Below are 19,662 nucleotides of genomic sequence, written 5' to 3'. Positions count from 1 at the left end.
TATTAAAACATGGGACCAGTCTGGTCCAGTGGATTAGGACCACTTGATCTTGAACCAGGTGAGTTGGGCCATTTTTATTTTATAAAAATAATGCATGGCATATGAGTTTCATTTTATTCTCTTAAATTAGCTATTTTAGTAACTTTTTTATATTTTGAAACTCTAAGAATTATTCTTTATGGTTCTACTTCTAAATTTTTAGTACTTTAATTCATTAATACTATTTGTTTATTTTTTTAAAAATTTATTTTAAATCCTTTTTTAATTTATTATAATCTTCTAAATTTTATTATTGTAAACTTGTTTGTCTATTTATTACTTAAGTTCATTATATAATCTTAACTATTATATTTTTAGTTGTAATTTTTTATGTGATTTAATTTATTATTTATTTTATTTCATAATACAACCATAAGTTTAAGTAATTATTCAAAAAAAAAAACTTTATTTCATAAAAAATAAAAATATAATAGGCACATTCAGGCCTGATCCGATCGGTTCATAGATTGGGCCTGAATTCATAAATGGACCCAATTGGGGCTCATTCAAAGGTCCAAAACCAGTCATAAACAATAGTGGGTTGGTTCTAAATCGGGCTATTTCGAATTGGTTTGTGTTGATCCTGAACCGACCTAGCCCACTGTGCACCTTGTGCTTAGCTAGCACAACACAACAAGGCTGCTAACTAAATATAGATTTGCAAACCATGCTCATTTTCCCATTTCACGCATACCTTCAGTTACTAATTTTGATCAAGATATGAAGCAGGTCCAACTGGGGTGTGCAATTCACTAACATTACCAATTTAGTTAGATAGGATAAAAAGATGTCAAAGTTCAGGGTGTGTTCCAAAAATCTTCAAGTCTTGGGAGGAATCTCATTTCAGAAGAAGATCAAAATCAGTTCAGCAGAGCACATTCGAAGAGCTATATACAGAGTAAAAGGAAAAGAAAAATTGTCCCTAACTAATTCCAACAAACTAATTGTAAAGGAAGAAAACGATTGCTAACTAATAAAAACGTATTTTACAACCAGCTGAGAAATGCAAGCATAAGAAATAAATGACTCAGCATCCCTATCAGCGCAGGTCGACAACCAGCTCAGCAACAGGTGAGCCAATGTGGTCGTCTTCTTCCTCACTTGGTGGCCGTAACAGAGCTGTAACTGAAAAACATTTTTCCAGATTTCCATTATTATCGACAAATTCAAAGATGATAAATATTCCCTCGTTGCAGTATCTGAGAAAAGAAGTTAATTAATTGTTGTGATGGATGATTGACATTGTTAAAGTTTTCACCCGCATATATCATTTATGTATGTATATTTCATCTTGCATCAAACAGAAGAATTAGTGTATCTGATCAGCAACTAATTCTAAAGAGATCTGGCGACTAGAGGTTTTCATGTGCATGATTGCAAGCATTCGTTGTGATTGTTAAGCTCCTAACATGGCTTTATTTTAGATAAAAATGTAAAGTAAACATGCACCAATTTTTATATCTCGGATTGGATTGGAAATCCTTAAAATCTTGATCCGGTGATACTTTAAGCATCTTCACAGCGACATTCATATATAGCCTTCATCTCTTATAATGTACATCTGTCTCCTAGTACAAACCAGTGGTTGATTCATTGTATGTAGTAATTGCTCATATCCCCCGACTTTAGCGATGTTAAATTTTCTATTCTCAACCGAACAAAAACTAGTTATATTTCGTCCAAAACTTATAGATACTAGTTGTCAAATTATGTCCAATTTAATCCTTTCTCTTATCTTAGGATATGTTATTTTCTTTCCATCATTTGATACTACATTTATAGGAAAATTCTAGTTCAAAATGAGTCTAGGCAGACCATCATAATACATTTTTTGTTTTTACAATTTGGGAAGAGGAACAAATCACATAGATTTGTTATCTATTTCCTTGATCTTTTTCGAAGATATAACATTGATTTTCAAATAAAACTACTTTCACAAATGCCCCTTCATTTGAACTAGTACTGATTCAGTGCAAGTTCCGTTGCTCCTTTTGAAGGGCTTCTCTCGTCTGTACATATAAGATTGTTCACCAACTACTAATATGCAGAGATAAACAAACCAATTACCAATCTAACCAATTATACTCCTTCACAGTGTAAATCCCCTTTCTTCGACAAAGGTACAGACTTACAGCATCTACCGATTGTGGATGGCCTCAACTTTTCGTTATATTACGGAGCATGTCAGCATGTCCTTAAGATTTAGCATTTAGCACTTAGCACTTAGCCGTGTAAGGTGCATGTTTGGAAACTCGATGAGAAGGTGAAGTGCCTCAACCCTCAGACTTTGTAATATCATGGCATACACACACATTCATGATTGTATAAACTAAGAAATCATTTCATTGCCAAGACTATGACATAAGGTGCCGAGTATAAACATAGAAACATAGAACTCATCAAACTGACAACGCTGTTGACAAAAAATGCCATCAACACATTGTTCAGTATTCTAACAGTTAACATAAAAACAGACATAATCATATAAACAGAGCACCACTGGCAACCTAGAAGAACAAGGCGTTCAAACATTGCTCCTGATGCCTTGGCTTTCGTCCAGCTGCCGGGTCCTCAGCCACTATAGGATATATAGTGCCTTAACCTGTTCTGAATAAAAACACCAAACTCTAGTACTTCTGAAGTTACTAATTAGCAAGTTATACGAAAAAAGAGGCATATGGAATTCCAAAACTTTGTAAATAATATTTCATAAAATCAGGTATTGTACCAATCACAAGATTCAGAACTTCCAATAATCGATATGAATTGATCCATAAGGAGCACCTAAAATTCTCCCCTGATACATCAATAAATCAATCAAGACTCCCCCAACTCAATATATAGCTTCCTTCCCCAATAGAGCTACATAAAGTTCTAAGATGCAAGTCAAACTAAAATCCGTTCCTCAAATCATTGTAACAAAATGAGTCCACCTTCAACTCATTCCCGACTTTAGTCTTCACGGTGATCCCATCAACACCAGCCACAATCACAGAGGTGGCCAATCCGATAAACATCCCGTGCTCAACTATACCGGGAAGCCTCAAAATTGCATCGCTGGCTTTGTTCAGATCCCCAATATCTCTCTCAAAATACAAGTCAATGATATAGTTCCCGTTATCAGTCACGTACGCCTTCCCACCATCACCAGACTTCCTGAGCTCCCCAACGCAACCAGCATAAGCAAACAAGGCCACAAGTCTCTTCAGCGAATGGTTCCAACAAAATGGAATAACCTCCACTGGCATAGCCAATCTACTGCCCCCAACATGTTTCACCAATTTCGATTCATCAACAATCACAATGAATTTCTTGCAGGCGGATTCCACCATTTTCTCTCTCAACAAAGACCCCCCACGCCCTTTAACCAAATTCAAACCGGGATCGACCTCATCCGCCCCATCAATGGCTAAATCAACAACAGGATGTGAATCGAGATCCGACAAAGGAATACCCAACCGAACGGCCTGCTCATGTGTTATCGTCGAAGTGGGTATGCCCACAATGTCCTTGAGTTTTCCCTGCTGTAACAGCTGCGCAATACGATCCACGGCGTGTTTGGCTGTGGAACCAGTGCCGAGGCCTAATACCATGCCGGATTTCACATGCTCCACGGCTTTATAAGCAGCAATCTTTTTTAAATCATCCTGTGTAAGGGTGGCAGATGGGCGCGGAGGAGGGGCGGTGGAGGAGACCATCAGCGTTGGTGGCTCGACCGTTGCGTGGGTTTCGGGTACCAAAAAACGTGGGTAGGCGACGGCCATGCTCACGAGCTAAGCTCCGGAATATATTTATACAACATACTGAAGAAAGATTGGAAACAAAGACGCCCTTTAGGTTAATTGAATTGGGGGAGGTACGAAATTGAATGGCTAGAACATATTGCTGAAAAAACCAAGTAGCAGGATCTGGATATGCATGAAGAAAAACATGAAAAGTAAAGATTTTTAAGTGGGAAAAAAAGATCTTGACGTTTATATGAGGAGAAAACTTCCAAAAGAGAAACGGTATCCGCGGGAGACCTTAGATGGTGAGGTGAGAAATGAGGGGAGAGAGGATTTTGTGTTTGTTAAATTGTCTGAATGTAAATGCAATTAGGGTTTGGATGATATTTATAGAGAAGGGCGTGGGACGAGTGAGGGTGGCGGCGTGTGGTGAAACGCGGAGGAAAGGCGCTGAAAATTGGAAGCCTGATATCTGGAGTGCGGTGGGGTGGGGTGGGGTGTGAGGTGGGGGAGCCCAATTGGACTTCAAGAGTAATTTGGCCAATTAGTTAGGGTTGCAATTACTAATTAAGGATAATTACTTTGTTGCAAATTTGTTACATTATAGTTTGCATTAATTTGTAGGGATAATTTATATTAAATTAGGCCTCACAATCAACATATTTAATCTCAAAATCGAATAATCAATTATTAGTTTGACCAAATTGCATATTAACCCTGGATTTTCAAAATCCAATTAAAAATTCTTTTGTATTTTAAAAATAATAAAAGAAATCCTCTATTTTCTTAAATATAGCACGGGTTTTTTTTAATTAATTTTAAAACACAGAGGAGCTTTTAATTATTTTCAAAAACACAGGGATAATATGCAATTTGGCCTATTAATAAATATAAATAGATCTCTTAAATTAACATAGTCTCATATTTACCGCCTTTACACATACTATATATATATGTGTGTGTAAAAAATAAAAATAAAAATAAAAATGCTGTAGCCTGAGTAATTAAGATGAAGGGGTATTCATATTTAATATATTGAGTAGTAAATGGAGGGGCATAGCGTAGGATTAATGAGGGTGCAAGAATGAAGATGAAATAGAGAAGAAAAGCAAGAATTTGATTCTTGAAATGGAGGAGTGGATGATAATATCTAGTCCAGTCCAAGACGTATGATAGCAACAGCAACACGCGCAGCATGCCTTCCACCACAATCTCCATATGAAAAGAATCCTTTTCTTGAATTCATTGCTAAGTCTTACTGGAACAAGATTCTACGCTTTTATTTTATTTATCCGCATCACCACTCTATTTATAAATATTTTTTTTATAAATTTAAAATTATCTTGTTCGATTATTTAATTTTTTATTAAAGTGAAAAGACGACTTTCTGAATGTTATTGGATAGAATGATGGTTGAGATTAAAATTACATGAATTTATTTATATATTGATCGGGCACGAAATCGCAGATTGCACTCCGAGTTCGTTATCCACCTTCCGCTCCCGATCACTGATACTCTGACAATGAGAAAAAAAACGTTATCTAGCCGGGAAAAGTCCCGGCGAAGATACTCCGACGCTTAAGTCAGTATCGATAATAACGAAAAAGATATCTCCTCCTCTCAAGCCGTAAAAAACACTCTCTTAATGACAAGTACTCTTTTAAATTCCAAAAAATTACCTCATTTTCTGCAATTTTCTTCCTCTTATATGGATCACACCAGCAGGCTAACGTGTCTCCCCATGATCTTCATGCCTGCTCACACGATTATCCATAATGCGCTCACAGTCCGTTATTTGAGGCATTAACTGTGCCATTAAATATATAATAATTTAGACAAAGTTAATACTCGGTCAAACCCCTCTTTTGCCTTAGATTATTTTTGCCCCTCCTCTAAAGGGTACATCTGTCTTTTTCTGATTTCCCTTCATCATATATATATATATAAATATGTTTAAGCTCGAAATAAAGTAATATATCTTCAATTGTTTTATTGGTGATCAAATGTAAACACCATATATTCTCTCCAAACTTGCATATTTTTTTTCTTGTTATCGGCATCAATTTCATCATTATATATATGGGTAAATTACATTGACGTCTTTCAAAATTTGGCATAATTATGAATACTTCTCATTATATGAAAAATATTAAATACCTTTGATATTTGATGAAATAATGTAATTCTTGGATGGAGGTATGGAATTATCAATTTTGCCCTTATTGTATTTTTTTTAAATTTAAAACTAATAAAAAAATCAAATGGGATGGATGAAAAAATTTTAAAAATTATAAAAAAAATTATCTACTTAATTCATAAAAAAATAATTTTTTTAAAAAATAAATAAAAATATAATATTTAATTCATAAGGGCATTTGGTCAGTTTACTATAAAAATGGATAAAAATCTAACCGATTTGGCTAATTGTTAGACGATCATTAAAATCAAGGGTCTATTGATAATTTTTTAAATAATAAGAAAGTATTTGTAATTATGTCAAATTTTATGAAAGTTCGTTGTAATTTAGCCGATATATATTATTTTGGAAAAATGATAGCTCTGTTTGGATTTGGTGGGTTTTGTAGGAGCATAATCAATCATAGCAAAAGATAGGGTTTGATCCTCTGAGAGCAATTTCTGGGGTTTGCGTTAAAAGAGCCGAAATTCAGTACCCACTAGTGTTCCTTTTCATGGGAACCATCCAAAATCATAATTATAATAATAAGGGTGAATTAGAATGTGTTACTCTAAAATTTATCATAGTTACAGGGAATATTTATACGTAAATATCCTGTGATTTAAAAAATTACATTTAATATTTTTAAAGTTTGTTTTCGTTTAACAAATAAGTTGAAATATTAGCCAAAATTTACCGAATTTGATGATATTAATAAAGAAACTAGATAAAAATTTAGATTTACTCACAATTGACTTATTATTGATTTTATTGCGTGTCAAATAAATTTTTTTATAACCAAATTACCCTTATACATCTTCACATATTAACGCATGTGAGGTATTATATCTTCATTATTATAAAGGTAGTTTTGTTAGAAAAGATTTGTTTGACATACAATAAGTCAGTATTAAATCAACCGAGTGTAAATATCAATTCTTATTCTTTTTTTCTTTTGTGAATATTAATAAATTTAGTAAATTTTTTTACTAACAAGGGAATTATTTGGTAGACAGAAGCAAATCTCAGGAATGCTAGATGTTTAAACCATATGAGATTTACATGTAAATACGGCTAATCTCAGGAGAGGGGCATGTAGTTGACCTTAATTACAAATCCTCTTTTATTATTTGAAAAATTGTAAATACTTTATTAGAATTAACGGTTGTTTAATAAATACCTCTACAATTTATTGTCACAATGGGGTATTTGTTAGACGATCACTAATCTCAAATAAATATTTGTAATTTTTTAAATAATGAGAAGTATTTATAATTATAACAAGTTTTTAAAAGAATTTGCTAGAAGTAGGTGGCTGCCTAACTAAACATTTGGGCTTTCCACGTTATCTCCTTTTACTGTATTGGTGATAGTCTGATATATATACACAGAAAAGAACCCATCACATCAATTTGGATAACAACTAAACCACTTCCACTGGAAAATTGAAGCATTCGGTACTAAGAAATAGATCCATCCAATCTTGATGGAATTCAGTCACCCAAACCAAACACTGCTAATCAGTTCTACCATTGGTTGCTGGGTCCTGCTTTGTTGGATTGGATCACCCTATCTATGGCCCATTGTACATGTGACAGAGTAGACCCACCCATGAATGTATTCGGAGGCCCATCTAAGGGGTGTTTGCAATAGTTTAATTTAAGAGTTGAAAATACATCAAAAAGAGTTTTTTTTTGTTTTTTTAGAAGAACTTCTCTGACGGCCGAATTTATTAAACAATTACTTGTGAAAAGTGGTCGAAAGCATCATAAAGGGAATTGCAATGACTACTTATAAGTGTTGGGCGTGCATTTATAAGAAACACATATGTCTGTCTTCTCAAATTAATAAAACCATGCATGCAAACTGATGCTTACCATATCCAAAATAAATAAAAACAATAATTTAAAAAAAGTAAAATACAAAAATCCCCCCATATTTTCGAGAAAAACTATCATAAGGAAAATAAGCTAAACATTCTATCGTGTTTTCTAAAATAATTTATATTCGTCCATATACATTAAATTATACTAACATCATTAACTTTTGAGTGAATGGAGGGTTACGCCCTCACTTTATACAACTATTTGATCCGTATTAGATGAATTTTGACCGTCTGAATGCGATTCATAGCAATTAGATTTTAAATTTAAAAATCAAGGGTCAAGATTGTAAGCTTTTTAATTTAAATAATATAGAATAAATAAATTATGAATAATGACAATTGCCATATAATAAATTCTTTAAGATTAATGGTCCACATTTAAAAAAAATGAATTTATGTTTTTATAGTATATAAATTTATAAAAATAAATAAATATATATTTAAACCATTTCACATAAAATAAATAATTTTAAATATATAAATATGATAATTATTAATGTGCATAAAAATAAGTTGACTCAAAGAGATCCAATGGGTCTACAAGAAAAAGAAAGAAACGGAAGGCTCAGGATACCCCTCGAGAGGCTCAGGACATCACCCGACTCGAAAATCGGGACATCCCCCTGACACGAGTCATATGATCAAAGCTCGCTAAAATATTCGGCCTAAAAAGCCCACGCATTTGGCAATCTGCTCTCTTACGTAGCACCTCATCAACCCAAGAGTACCCCCCTAGCGGACTGGGACTCCTCACAGGTGAAGAATATCCTTAGAGTGAAGGAGACTCTTATTAATGCACATTCATCGACGAATAAGGACGACCTACCTCTTATCCCAACCAACTTCTGCAAGAATCTCAAAAGTGGGATACACCCCCAACAAACATGGCACTCCTTCTATAAATACAGATTTACTTATTTACACGGGGGACACCCCTCTAACGCTTCTCTCACTCTCTAAACAATTTTTGAGCACTCTACAAGCACGTTATCACGTGTTTTTACGCTATTTACCTACCACATCATGATTTTCAATCACATTTATTCACTTTTTTGCTTTATTTTATCTAAAATCCAATACTAACTTGGCGTCAGAGTGCTAAAGCCTTTTTTGGGTCCCCATTTAAAATTTACATTCGCTTCAACCCAAGTCTTGAACAATTGTCCAAATATATTGGACACGTGCATTTTTTGCACGTACTATATATATATGCGACAAGAACCGCGGTCATCACATTTGGATTGCCATCACCTATTTATATTATATTAAAATCAATTAGAAAAATGTATAAAAGTTTTTTTGAAAATTCAAATATTTATAATTTAAAAATATTTTTTAATATTGATATAACTAAAAATGACTAACTCAATTCACGGCCCATACACAAAAACCCAATACAAATCAAGAAAGCTCAACAAAGTATGAGGCCTGAGGTGGGCTCCTAGAATTCCCATTCAGCTTTAACCCAACTAGGACAGGACCAGGGCGACCCCAAGAAGGTAGAAGGCCCAAGGCCACCCCGACCCCCAGAAATATAATGTCCTAGCTGGCAGCAAATTAAGGGATGTACGGAACGATGATTATTCTATTCTTCATAAGCATTCACTCATTTATCAATTCTTATTTTAATCTTATTCATAGCACAACTCGTTATCTCTTTAAGATGCTTTTTTTCTTGAACTTTATCACTCTAAAACCATCTACTGATTTAATATTGAAATGCTAACTTCATAAAGAATTTGGCCCAAAAGAGCTTGAGTCCACATAACACACCATACGTGCAGCTTTTGCACACGTTATATATAAATATATAATTTTTGGTAACTTCTTTTTTATAAATAAATTTATTTACTAAAATGATAGTGTATTACAATATTTATGAAACTAAATAACAATATTCATTAATGATATATAATTATTTTAAATACATAGTAATAAAACTTATTTTATTCTTAAAAAACTATAATAAAAGTTTAAATATTATAATTTTATTTTTATTTCTTTAAAAAGTCAAATATTCAAGTTAAATGCCATTTGTGTTATTTATATTAAAAACAACTCAGCAAGGTCAAATTGGATATTTTTGACCGCCAAAAATGTTGAAAAATTAAAAAAAAAAAAAAAAAGCTTTAACACTCGTAGATGCCTAAGTAAATCCCACTCTCCGTTTAAAATTGACGAAATGGTTTATATATATATATATATATATCATGTGATGGTTTTAGCATATTTCTTCAACATAGGGAATTTTTTTGTAATTTTACAAAAATATAGGCAGATTTTTGCATTTATCGGGGAAAAAGAAAAAAAAGTGATGGTTACCTAATTATGTCGGAAGATAAAAGCAGTTTCTAATATATATTCTCATTCTCAAACTTTGTTCATTTTACACAAATCTTCTTTATTTTCCAAAACATAATTTCAATCATACAGACGTGAGTACAACATTAATTATTAAGAATAAATATCATTTGTTAAGTAAAATATTTTTATAATTAAATTAATTACATAAAACCTAATTATGCCACTTTCTTGATAGTTGGTATGGTTTCAAAATTGTATATATGTTTCAATATTTGAAGTCGATTATTTCAAATATTTTGAAAGAAATAGTAGTAAAATATAGGGGACCAAATAAGTGAATTATTTAAAAATGTTTTATAATTAGTAAATGGAGGGGTGGAAATGTATATATTTAAAAGTTGAGGGGGGAAGGGAGAGTGAATATGAAAGGAGAGTAAATGCAAAGAGGAAGTGGTTAAATGAGTTGACAAATGAAATGACAAGTCGTGATTCAGTCATCCCAACCATCAACACCTGTAGGAAAGAACCCCAAAGGCTTCATCAAAACAGGGAATATTATCTGTGCAAAAGGACCAATTTCTCATCTCTCATCTCTCCTTCTTCTCACCTATCTACATTACCACTTTCTTGCAAACTCTATCCTTATGTTTGTATTTGTGTTTTGAATATTTTATTTTATATTTTAAAAATAATAAAAAAAATAAAAATAAGTAAGTATGTGTTGAAAATAGATAGTATGTTTGGATTCGTGTTTTGAGGTAATTTAAAATATTTTAAAATAAATAATGTAAGTTTAATATTGGGATATGAGAGATAAAAATTACTATTTATTGTCAAATCATATCTCTTTTATATATATATTTTTATATATAAATATTGTATTTTTAAGAAACAAAAATCACTGTTTATTGTCAAATCATGCCTCTTTTATATTATATATATAAGTGTATATATATATATATATTATATAGAAAGTTCAAAAATAAAAAAATATATAAATAAGATGTAAAAATATAAAAATAAATATTAGTTGTGTTTTATATTATCTCAAAAAATACGAAAATATGAATCCAAACGTAGTGTAAGGTACCCTTTCATTTCGTGTTCCCCCTCTCCTCTCTTTGCAATTCCACCATTTTTGGACTATGACCAACTTCCTTCTTCTTCATACATCCCCATGCCTCATAACTCATCCATCAATCACTACTACTCTCTAATTAAATCAAAATATATTATCTATTTTCTTTACGCATATAATTTCTTAAGTATTGAATATTTTTTCATTCTATATTTCACACAAATTCACGAAATTAACTTATTTGTCTTGATATTAATGTGATTTGAATACATCACAATTACTGATAAAAGGACAAAAATCACCCCCACCCCCTGCCTAAAAGCATAATGCCATTCATAGGCCAAGAGCTGTGTTATTTGTTCCCACATCGAATCTACCTGACTCGACAATTCGATTTGGCGACCCAATATTTGATTAGTTGATTATTTAACAAAATCAAGCTCAAGATTACCCTATGTAACTCAGACAAGTGATTAGATTTGATTATATAAATACATTCAACCACTTTTTCTATTTTATTATTTTCAAACTTATTATTTTCAAACCAGTATTTTATTCTTTCATCGGACCTCGAACTTACTTAAATATCATACAAAGTTTGCTATGTAAAAATACCCAACAATCTTATCTCAAATTCTCTCAAATTTTTTATTTGAACGATCGTTTGAGCGAACTTGATGTACTCCTCGAATATAAGTCTAGGTGCAATTACTTACATAAACAAATGCATATGTGCTACGATTTGGGATGTGAAGATGAATTGAAGGCAGTCATAAGACTCATAACTGATTAAATTAAAGGAACACAATGAAAGGATCTTAAGATCCAAAGTCAAGACAAAAAAGATTCAATAGAGTTGAGATGAATTGAAGCATAAAAAATTAGAATATATGTTCAGTCATTACAGAACACAAAGTCCAATGTATCTTAACTTACTTTTATGCATTTTATATTATACAAAGCACAAAATCAACTACACTAATCACCTTTATTTACCGAAGATAAAGAAACACAACTTAAAAATAATCCAAACAAAGCCAAAACCTTCACGTGCAGCAATAGAGCTGGCCAAAACCTAGCTAAGTTACTAGTTAATTATCCAAAATATACCATAGTAAAAATCAATTAATTAACAAAGGAACAAACTAAATAAATAAAATTAAAGAATGATGTGAATTAGGGGCTAGGTAAGGGGTAGGGGTAGGGGCTGATATATAGACCGGGTACAGCACATGAGGAAGAGGGGCTTAGGTAGGTTTGATGAAGCCTTTTATTGTTATCTAAGCTTTGCACCAATTATGGAATACTATGATTTCGTGCCTAATTGCAAACGTTTGAACAGTAGCGACTTTAGCCCTTTATGGTGAACCATATACAGCTGTTTGATTAGATGTATAAGGAGTGTACGAAGTTGTCTTCTTCAAGAGTGTATTGTCCAAATTTTCAGAGCTGATATCATCATACTTCATCAGTACGTACTACCATTGTGTACTATATATATATGTTTATTATTGAGCAAAATCTCTTCTTCTTTTTCTCATCAATTAAATTAAAAGAATATATTTTTGATATCTGCACGAAATCCATTTCTCAGCCCACCTCAGATTTTCATGTCTCCTGATTTTCTCCCATATATATATATACATACCCACCCACCATTCTTCATCCCTACCCAAAGTACTTCCTGACCCCAGACAAGGCTGATACTGAAAATTTCACTATATAACCCTTTTCTTTTTAATTAGTACATAGAGAAATTAAGGGAGCTTCCTTCAGTCCAGTCCGAGGCAGTTTGAGAGCTGGAACCTCAGCTGCTGACTCGTTGGTTCACGAACCCATCATTGAAGTATTTAATGGAAGATGGGTTTTTGATCCAACGATGCGGGAGCTGTGTTCAGTTTTTCCTGTCGCGTCTTGGACTGAAGGGAGCTCCCTATTGTTCCTCAATTTTATATTTCAATCTGTGGTTGTTTGGGGGCAACTAAATATAGCAGAAAATGTAATCTGATCAACTGCCAATATACGTGTCTATATACCAAAAAGAAACACACTCATATTCTCATCTCTGCTTATGCATCAATTCAAGTCATTTTGCGTAACTGTTCCAACTCATTTAGCCCTTGCAATGTACATAAATGTGAAGACATGTCTTCCAACTTAATTATATATTGATTTTGATCCATACTTGGATGTATGCATGATGGGCACTGCAGATTCTTTGACACACATGTTTTCTAAATGTGGCTGCAGGTAAATGCATAGAAGAATTCACGTGGAAGGAAATTGATTCTTTCAAGAGCAATACCGCATCGATCGGTATATAGAATGTGGATTGAATCAGAAGAATTCAAAACAAATTCCTACCTCCCTTTCTATCCTACGGCTCGATCCCTTCAAAATTCGAGTCAGGTTTCTCGTTAATTTGAGTTCAAAATATTCAAGTGGTTTTCCTTGTTGACGATGTCATTGATGTAGATAAATATACATGTTAGTTACATATGAAGAGTTTGAATGATTTACAAATTTCAGTATCTCTTCTTTATAACAAAACGCTCCTTGAAAACAATCAAAATTAACAATACGTCACGCACGACATGGTATCCTCAAAAGTTCATTTGTTGCTTCATAGATAATTATTCAAATTCCAGAATGGTAAATATTGACAGCTCGTTTACATAACTGCTATGCTTCTGGGAATACATGGAATGTGATGAAATGATGATGTCAAAAGTGCTACTTAGGCAACATGTGTCTACTTTAATTTCTCTACATTTATTAAGTTAATCACCAATATGCACTAATCATTATGTGTATGTTGGCACATAAGCTCTTTTCTCAAGTACTACTGCTCCACCAACTTAATTTCTTAGTAATTGTGCTAATAATGTTCAATTTTCATCAAAAAGCCTCTAAGATCACCTCTCACATATATATATATATATATAGTATGAATAGGGAGAAGCCACTTTAAACGCTCCGCTGTATTGACTGAATCACTCTGTCGATCAAACTCGCTTTCTCCATGCGAGGCCGAAGTTTGAATAAATCCAAAATCATCTACAACTAGCTATCTAGATTGTACCGTATTCCCTGGTCTGTTGAGAAAAATACTATCTAATTCATAAATTGTAGCGTATCCCTTGATATATCTTTTTTATTTGAAGTGAACAACTTGTGTTAAACTTTAGCGTGGTCCGTGTTGAGTTGCATTTCATGAATACAAATTTAGTCGATTTTGCATTTTATATAAAATTAATTAGTAGGTTGACAAGTATAAAGTGCTTGGCCATTAAAATATATACTGAGGCAGGAAATAAATTATTGGGTAAAATACCACTTTGTCCCCCTGAATTATTCCTAATGTAATATTTACCTTTTTAAATTAATAAATATAATATTACCTCCTTAGTTGGATAAAAATACTCCTCATATTTTGAATAATTATATTATTCTTAATATATTTTAGTATTTTATACATTAAATTATCATCAAATTATTTTTTAATTAATCTTTTTAATAAGGAAAGAATTTAAATTAAAAATGAAGTATAAATTAATATACATAGTAGATATATAATAGATATAATATAACGTCCAACAATCCGTATATGCTTTTTAAAAGAAATGGATAAATATATATGCTTAATTAAAAGTTAAATATTTTTAGAAAAAATGAATAAATATAATGTTTTTTTATTAAATATTTTATCATAATTTTTAAAGAAAATATATTAGAAAAATCATATAATTACTCATTTTTATCTAAAAGAATAAATAGTTAATAACTTAATTTTATTATCAAATTGATAAAAAAATTTCATGAAAGTTTTTTGTGTACTTTTTTACTCATTCATTAATTAACTTTGAGTCTATAAAAATATAATAAAATTCAAACTATTTAATTCACTAATTATATATTATTTTATTATAATAAAAAGATATTCTTTTAATTAAACTTAAAATGCAAAATTGTTAGAAAAAAAATCTTTGAACTATATATATATATAATATAAGAGTAATATTATCCAAAAATTTAATTATAGGGGGTAAATATTATATTTATTAATTTAAAGAGTAAATGTTACATTAAGAATAGTTTAAGGGACAATTTTACAGTAAATTATTTTCTGATTATTTTTCATTACCTACTTCAACGCTCACTGACTCACTAATATTATCTAATGTACTTCTTCAGAATATATAGAGGTTATATCTGACTTTAAAACCTCCAGAGCGAATATTGTCCGATTTAATAATGTCAAATACTGTAAATCAGCTGATCAGATTAATTATGAATATTAAAAACAACAGAAATTAATATATACACACACATATATATATGTATGTTCCGAACAAACATTGAAAAAGTCACCTGTTCAAAAATAATAAGGATGAACAAGTCATGATACACAGAAATGAATCAAAGAATTAATAAAGTAGCTACCCCACGTTGCATTTATATATACAGAAAGGTGAACCTGCCTGCCTAATTATGTCGCCGAAGAAAAAGGAAAGAGTCAAGAAATGAAAATTGAAACATATATTATGTTGTTCTGACTTAGGTCATGAGATGAATCCCAGATAAAACTCCTTTGCTGAATTCCAAAAAATTGTACATGAGCAGCGCAGTTGAGGTGGGCACGCTGAATGCAATTAGTGCAATGATGGCCAAGGCCAAGCTCGGCCTTGTCTCCATCAAATAAGACTGCAAATGCCCCATGGCGTCACATATGATGGAATCATAGCTGGTGTAGAATCGCTTCTCCCAATCCATCCACTCCATAGGGGGCTCGTAATTCCTCTCCATCATCTTCATTTCGTGGATTCTCTTACGGAGAACGATCAGGTTCTCGTCCACCACCCTCCCGCTGAAGTTCTGATTGTGGGCTTCTTTTCTAGCTGCATATGTTTTCGTGGTGCAGATTTTTCTCGCGTTTGAGTTTGGTTTGATTAATAATCGAGTTCTTGAAAATGGGTCGAAAGAAAGGGAAGATATGAATGCCATATGGAAATTTGAGGAAATATTGTAAGCTATTGTATGTATGATGGATGATGGACTGAAATGGGTTAGGAGTAGGAGCGGGGGTTGTGTATTTATAGGGAGGTTTGAAATGATTAGGGGGGGAAGGAGTAAAGAGTCGTGTGGTGGCCATGTGAGTGTCCGGGATGCCTTAGGGAATAAGATATGTAGGAAAACCGTGTTTTTTTCTGACAGGGAGCCGCCCCCTGCCCTTCGCCGCTGCACTAGGCTAAAAGCGCGTTTTAATAGTAATTCACCCAAGCAGATGCGGAGAAAGCGGGACTTCAAAATCTGATGGTGATGGGGACATTAATTAATTGTTACTCCATTGTTAATTCACGCTCTAGAAGAGGGAGGGATATACATCTACTCCAGACTTTGATTCAATTTCTGGATGTTCTCTACTAATTTTTCTTTTTTCATATATATATGTAAAATAATTTAATTGCTTTGTGTGGAAACAGTTTGGTTCCAAACAGAACATTAATTAAGACAAAATTAATTCTTTTTTTCTCTTCATCATCAAAATTAATAATGATCCAATGATCATAGCATAAAAAACTCAAGACATTTTAGATGGGATTTATTATTTGATTTTGATTTGCGTGTATATATATATCTATACTATTAAAAAAAATATTATCTATATTCACAATGACGATTAATGATATTACTGCACCAATTTTTTTTTTTTTGAAGTAAAAAGTAACCTTTAGCTATTAGATAATAACTTATATAACTATCCCAATTTTAATATTTATAATGTATTGGTGTACGTACTTTTGGTTGGTGGTGACTGAAGTAAAGGTGAAATTAGAGACTGAAGATGTGATGTACCAGGAACTAAAATGAATTTTCAGTTGAAGGAAGGTGGGTGGCGGTTTGGATATTGGATTTTAGCATTTGACTTTGTTTTGGTCGGCGAATTGTTTAATTTTAGGGTATCTCTGCCACTGAATGTAGATACTACTTTCAAGGCATTCTTAATTGGAGTTGCAACTGATCAACTACTTCTTTTAATTTTTTTCATTTTATAATTATTACAAGGAAGCTGATATCAATTATCTCTTTTTCAAACAAAAATGATTGTAATTAGTTTTTCTATAGTTTATTATAGTTGTAATGACAGATCCTTCCACCCCACATGCATATACATATTTATCTAAATTAAAGGACAAAAAATAAATTAAAATTATTTATAATCTTAATTTAAAGCGCACGTAATTAAGTGGAGCGACGGTGGTAATTCCGTAGCTATAGAATTAATTTGGGGAATAATATATATATATATGAATTAGAATAATTAATTAATAGTAGTAGCTCCTTTTAATTAAATAATTAATTTCTTTGGTCTTAACAGAGCTAGTTGGATTCCATATAGCTTTCTTCCTAAGTTTAACAAATACAGCTGCTTTGATGAGAGGAATTCTATATGTTTTTCTTACATATATATTAATTACTCCAGTTTATCGGAAAAAGTTCGATCTTCAAATTCGAAATTTTAACATATATTATCACGTGTTAAACTCATATACACTGGTTATATGATTGATCACTCTCCTTATCTATATACTAATTACACGTCAAATATATTATACTTGTCATATAATTGATTTAGACAGATATTAAATCACATCGAAAGTTACTTAATTATGAAGCTGGCTACCTGTTCTTCCATAGCAAAATGTACATGCAAATGGAAATGTAGGGCTGTATCTATAATTAATGAATGGGGTTAACATATAAAATTCAAAGGAAACAACCTAAGTGCAGATCAAACAAAGACATGATTAGCAATTCCTAGAAAAGAACGTAATACTAGTACTAAAGATGTGGATGTGGTAAACATGAGAAGAGCCAGCAGAGCAAGAACCAAGCTAGGTCTGGTATTCATCAGCAAAATCTGCAAGAACCCTACTGCTTCGTACACATCGGACTCATAGTTATTCTTGCACCATTGCTTTTCCCACTCCATCCAACTACACTTGGATGTGCAGATCGCTTGATTTAATTCTTCCTCCTTTCTCTTGATTTCATGAATTCTCATTTTGAGAACAATCATGTTTTCATCGACAAGTTTGTGATCGTGCCGGCCTTTTTCCCTGTTGGCGTCCCTTTTTATTGCACGAGGTGAAGTAGCCAAGCTGGTCGTCTTTCTTGGACTCGGTTGCCGTTTTGGGGACGTCGTAAAATTGCCGGAAAAGGGAGGTGGGAGGAGGAGGGTCTGAAGGGAAGTTGTTTGCATGTTTGTTGGATTGTGTTTTCAGAAGGTGATGATCAGAATAAGATGTGATGATTGAGTTTTGGTGCATGGTGTACTTATAATTAAGGAATGTAGGGGGGAAGATAGGATAAAACGTGTGGGGGAATTGATGGTGATGGAGAAATCATAAGAAGTGGCGTGTTTTTGAGGTGAGAGGGAATGAATACGCGGGGACGTACAGTGGTGCAAAGGGGAAACGTAATGGTAATAACCTTCCAAACAGAATCAACTTTGATTTAATTGTCTAGAAATTGAACAGCTGAGCTGGGGTGGCCTCGTCTTATTCATAAAGTAATGAATGTAGTGCATTGACGGCGGCCCATTCACTAATTAAAGCTATTAAAGTGTGTTTTAATTTTGCGGGAAACCTGAATTGAGTAGTACAAATTTGATGTGTTCTATGTCTTTATTTTCCATCCTCAACATTAATTTCCTAATTATAGACTATACTTTAAAACTTCAATTATATAATTAGGTTTCTCATAATAATTAAAACAATTATAAGTGTTGGAATGAGAGGAAAATGAAGTTTTCGGTGTATAAATAAATATTGAGATGTGGTTACTCTTCAAAGTGCAATGATGAATGTATTTCTAGCCGACTCCTTCAACCATTGGAATTTGAAGTGAGAATATTTTGGAATAGGGATGCAGACGAGTCGACCTTTTTTGATGAGTATAAGCTTGAGCTCGAGCTTGATTCCTATATGATGAGCTTGAACTAGAGTTGATTTTTTTTTTTTTATTAGATTAAATCATGGGAATCACCAAATTTTTATATAAATTTATAAGTAATAAAATAGATTGCATAATGTATACTATGCTATAAATATACCAAAATATAGTATGAAATTTTAATTTATTGTTATAAATATAAACTACTAATTAGTTAAGTAGTAATATAATCCGTAAAAATATACCAAAAAAAAAATTCATACTGAACAATTTAAAATTGTACAAAAGTATTAATTATCTTAAATAATACAATTAAAATATAAAAAAATATTTTATAGTTGATGTAACTATCATCTTGATGTAAATTTATATATTTATAAATATTAGTGTTACATTGATGTAACTAACATCTTACATTGTTGAACAACATGGGTTAATTGGACCATCAAAATTCAGATCAAACCATTAGATATGATCAAACTTATAGAAAAATATATT

The 19,662-nt window shown here is 32.2% G+C and overlaps 2 protein-coding genes across 2 annotated transcripts; both read right to left on the bottom strand.

The window, feature by feature from the left end:
- Nucleotides 2,718–4,134, bottom strand: LOC105160184 (probable ribose-5-phosphate isomerase 1). The gene has a single exon (XM_011077453.2). It carries the CDS (start codon nt 3,801–3,803, stop codon nt 2,931–2,933), a length of 873 nt encoding a protein of 290 aa, XP_011075755.1. The 5' UTR covers nt 3,804–4,134; the 3' UTR covers nt 2,718–2,930.
- LOC105160180 lies at nt 15,522–16,337 on the bottom strand. Its single transcript, XM_011077449.2, has one exon. It carries the CDS (start codon nt 16,210–16,212, stop codon nt 15,766–15,768), a length of 447 nt encoding a protein of 148 aa, XP_011075751.1. The 5' UTR covers nt 16,213–16,337; the 3' UTR covers nt 15,522–15,765.

This window comes from Sesamum indicum, linkage group LG1, assembly GCF_000512975.1.
Source record: "Sesamum indicum cultivar Zhongzhi No. 13 linkage group LG1, S_indicum_v1.0, whole genome shotgun sequence".
Taxonomy (NCBI): Eukaryota; Viridiplantae; Streptophyta; class Magnoliopsida; order Lamiales; family Pedaliaceae; genus Sesamum; species Sesamum indicum.
The sequence above is the reverse complement of the archived record's forward strand: the minus strand, read 5'-3'. Positions and strand labels throughout refer to the sequence as shown.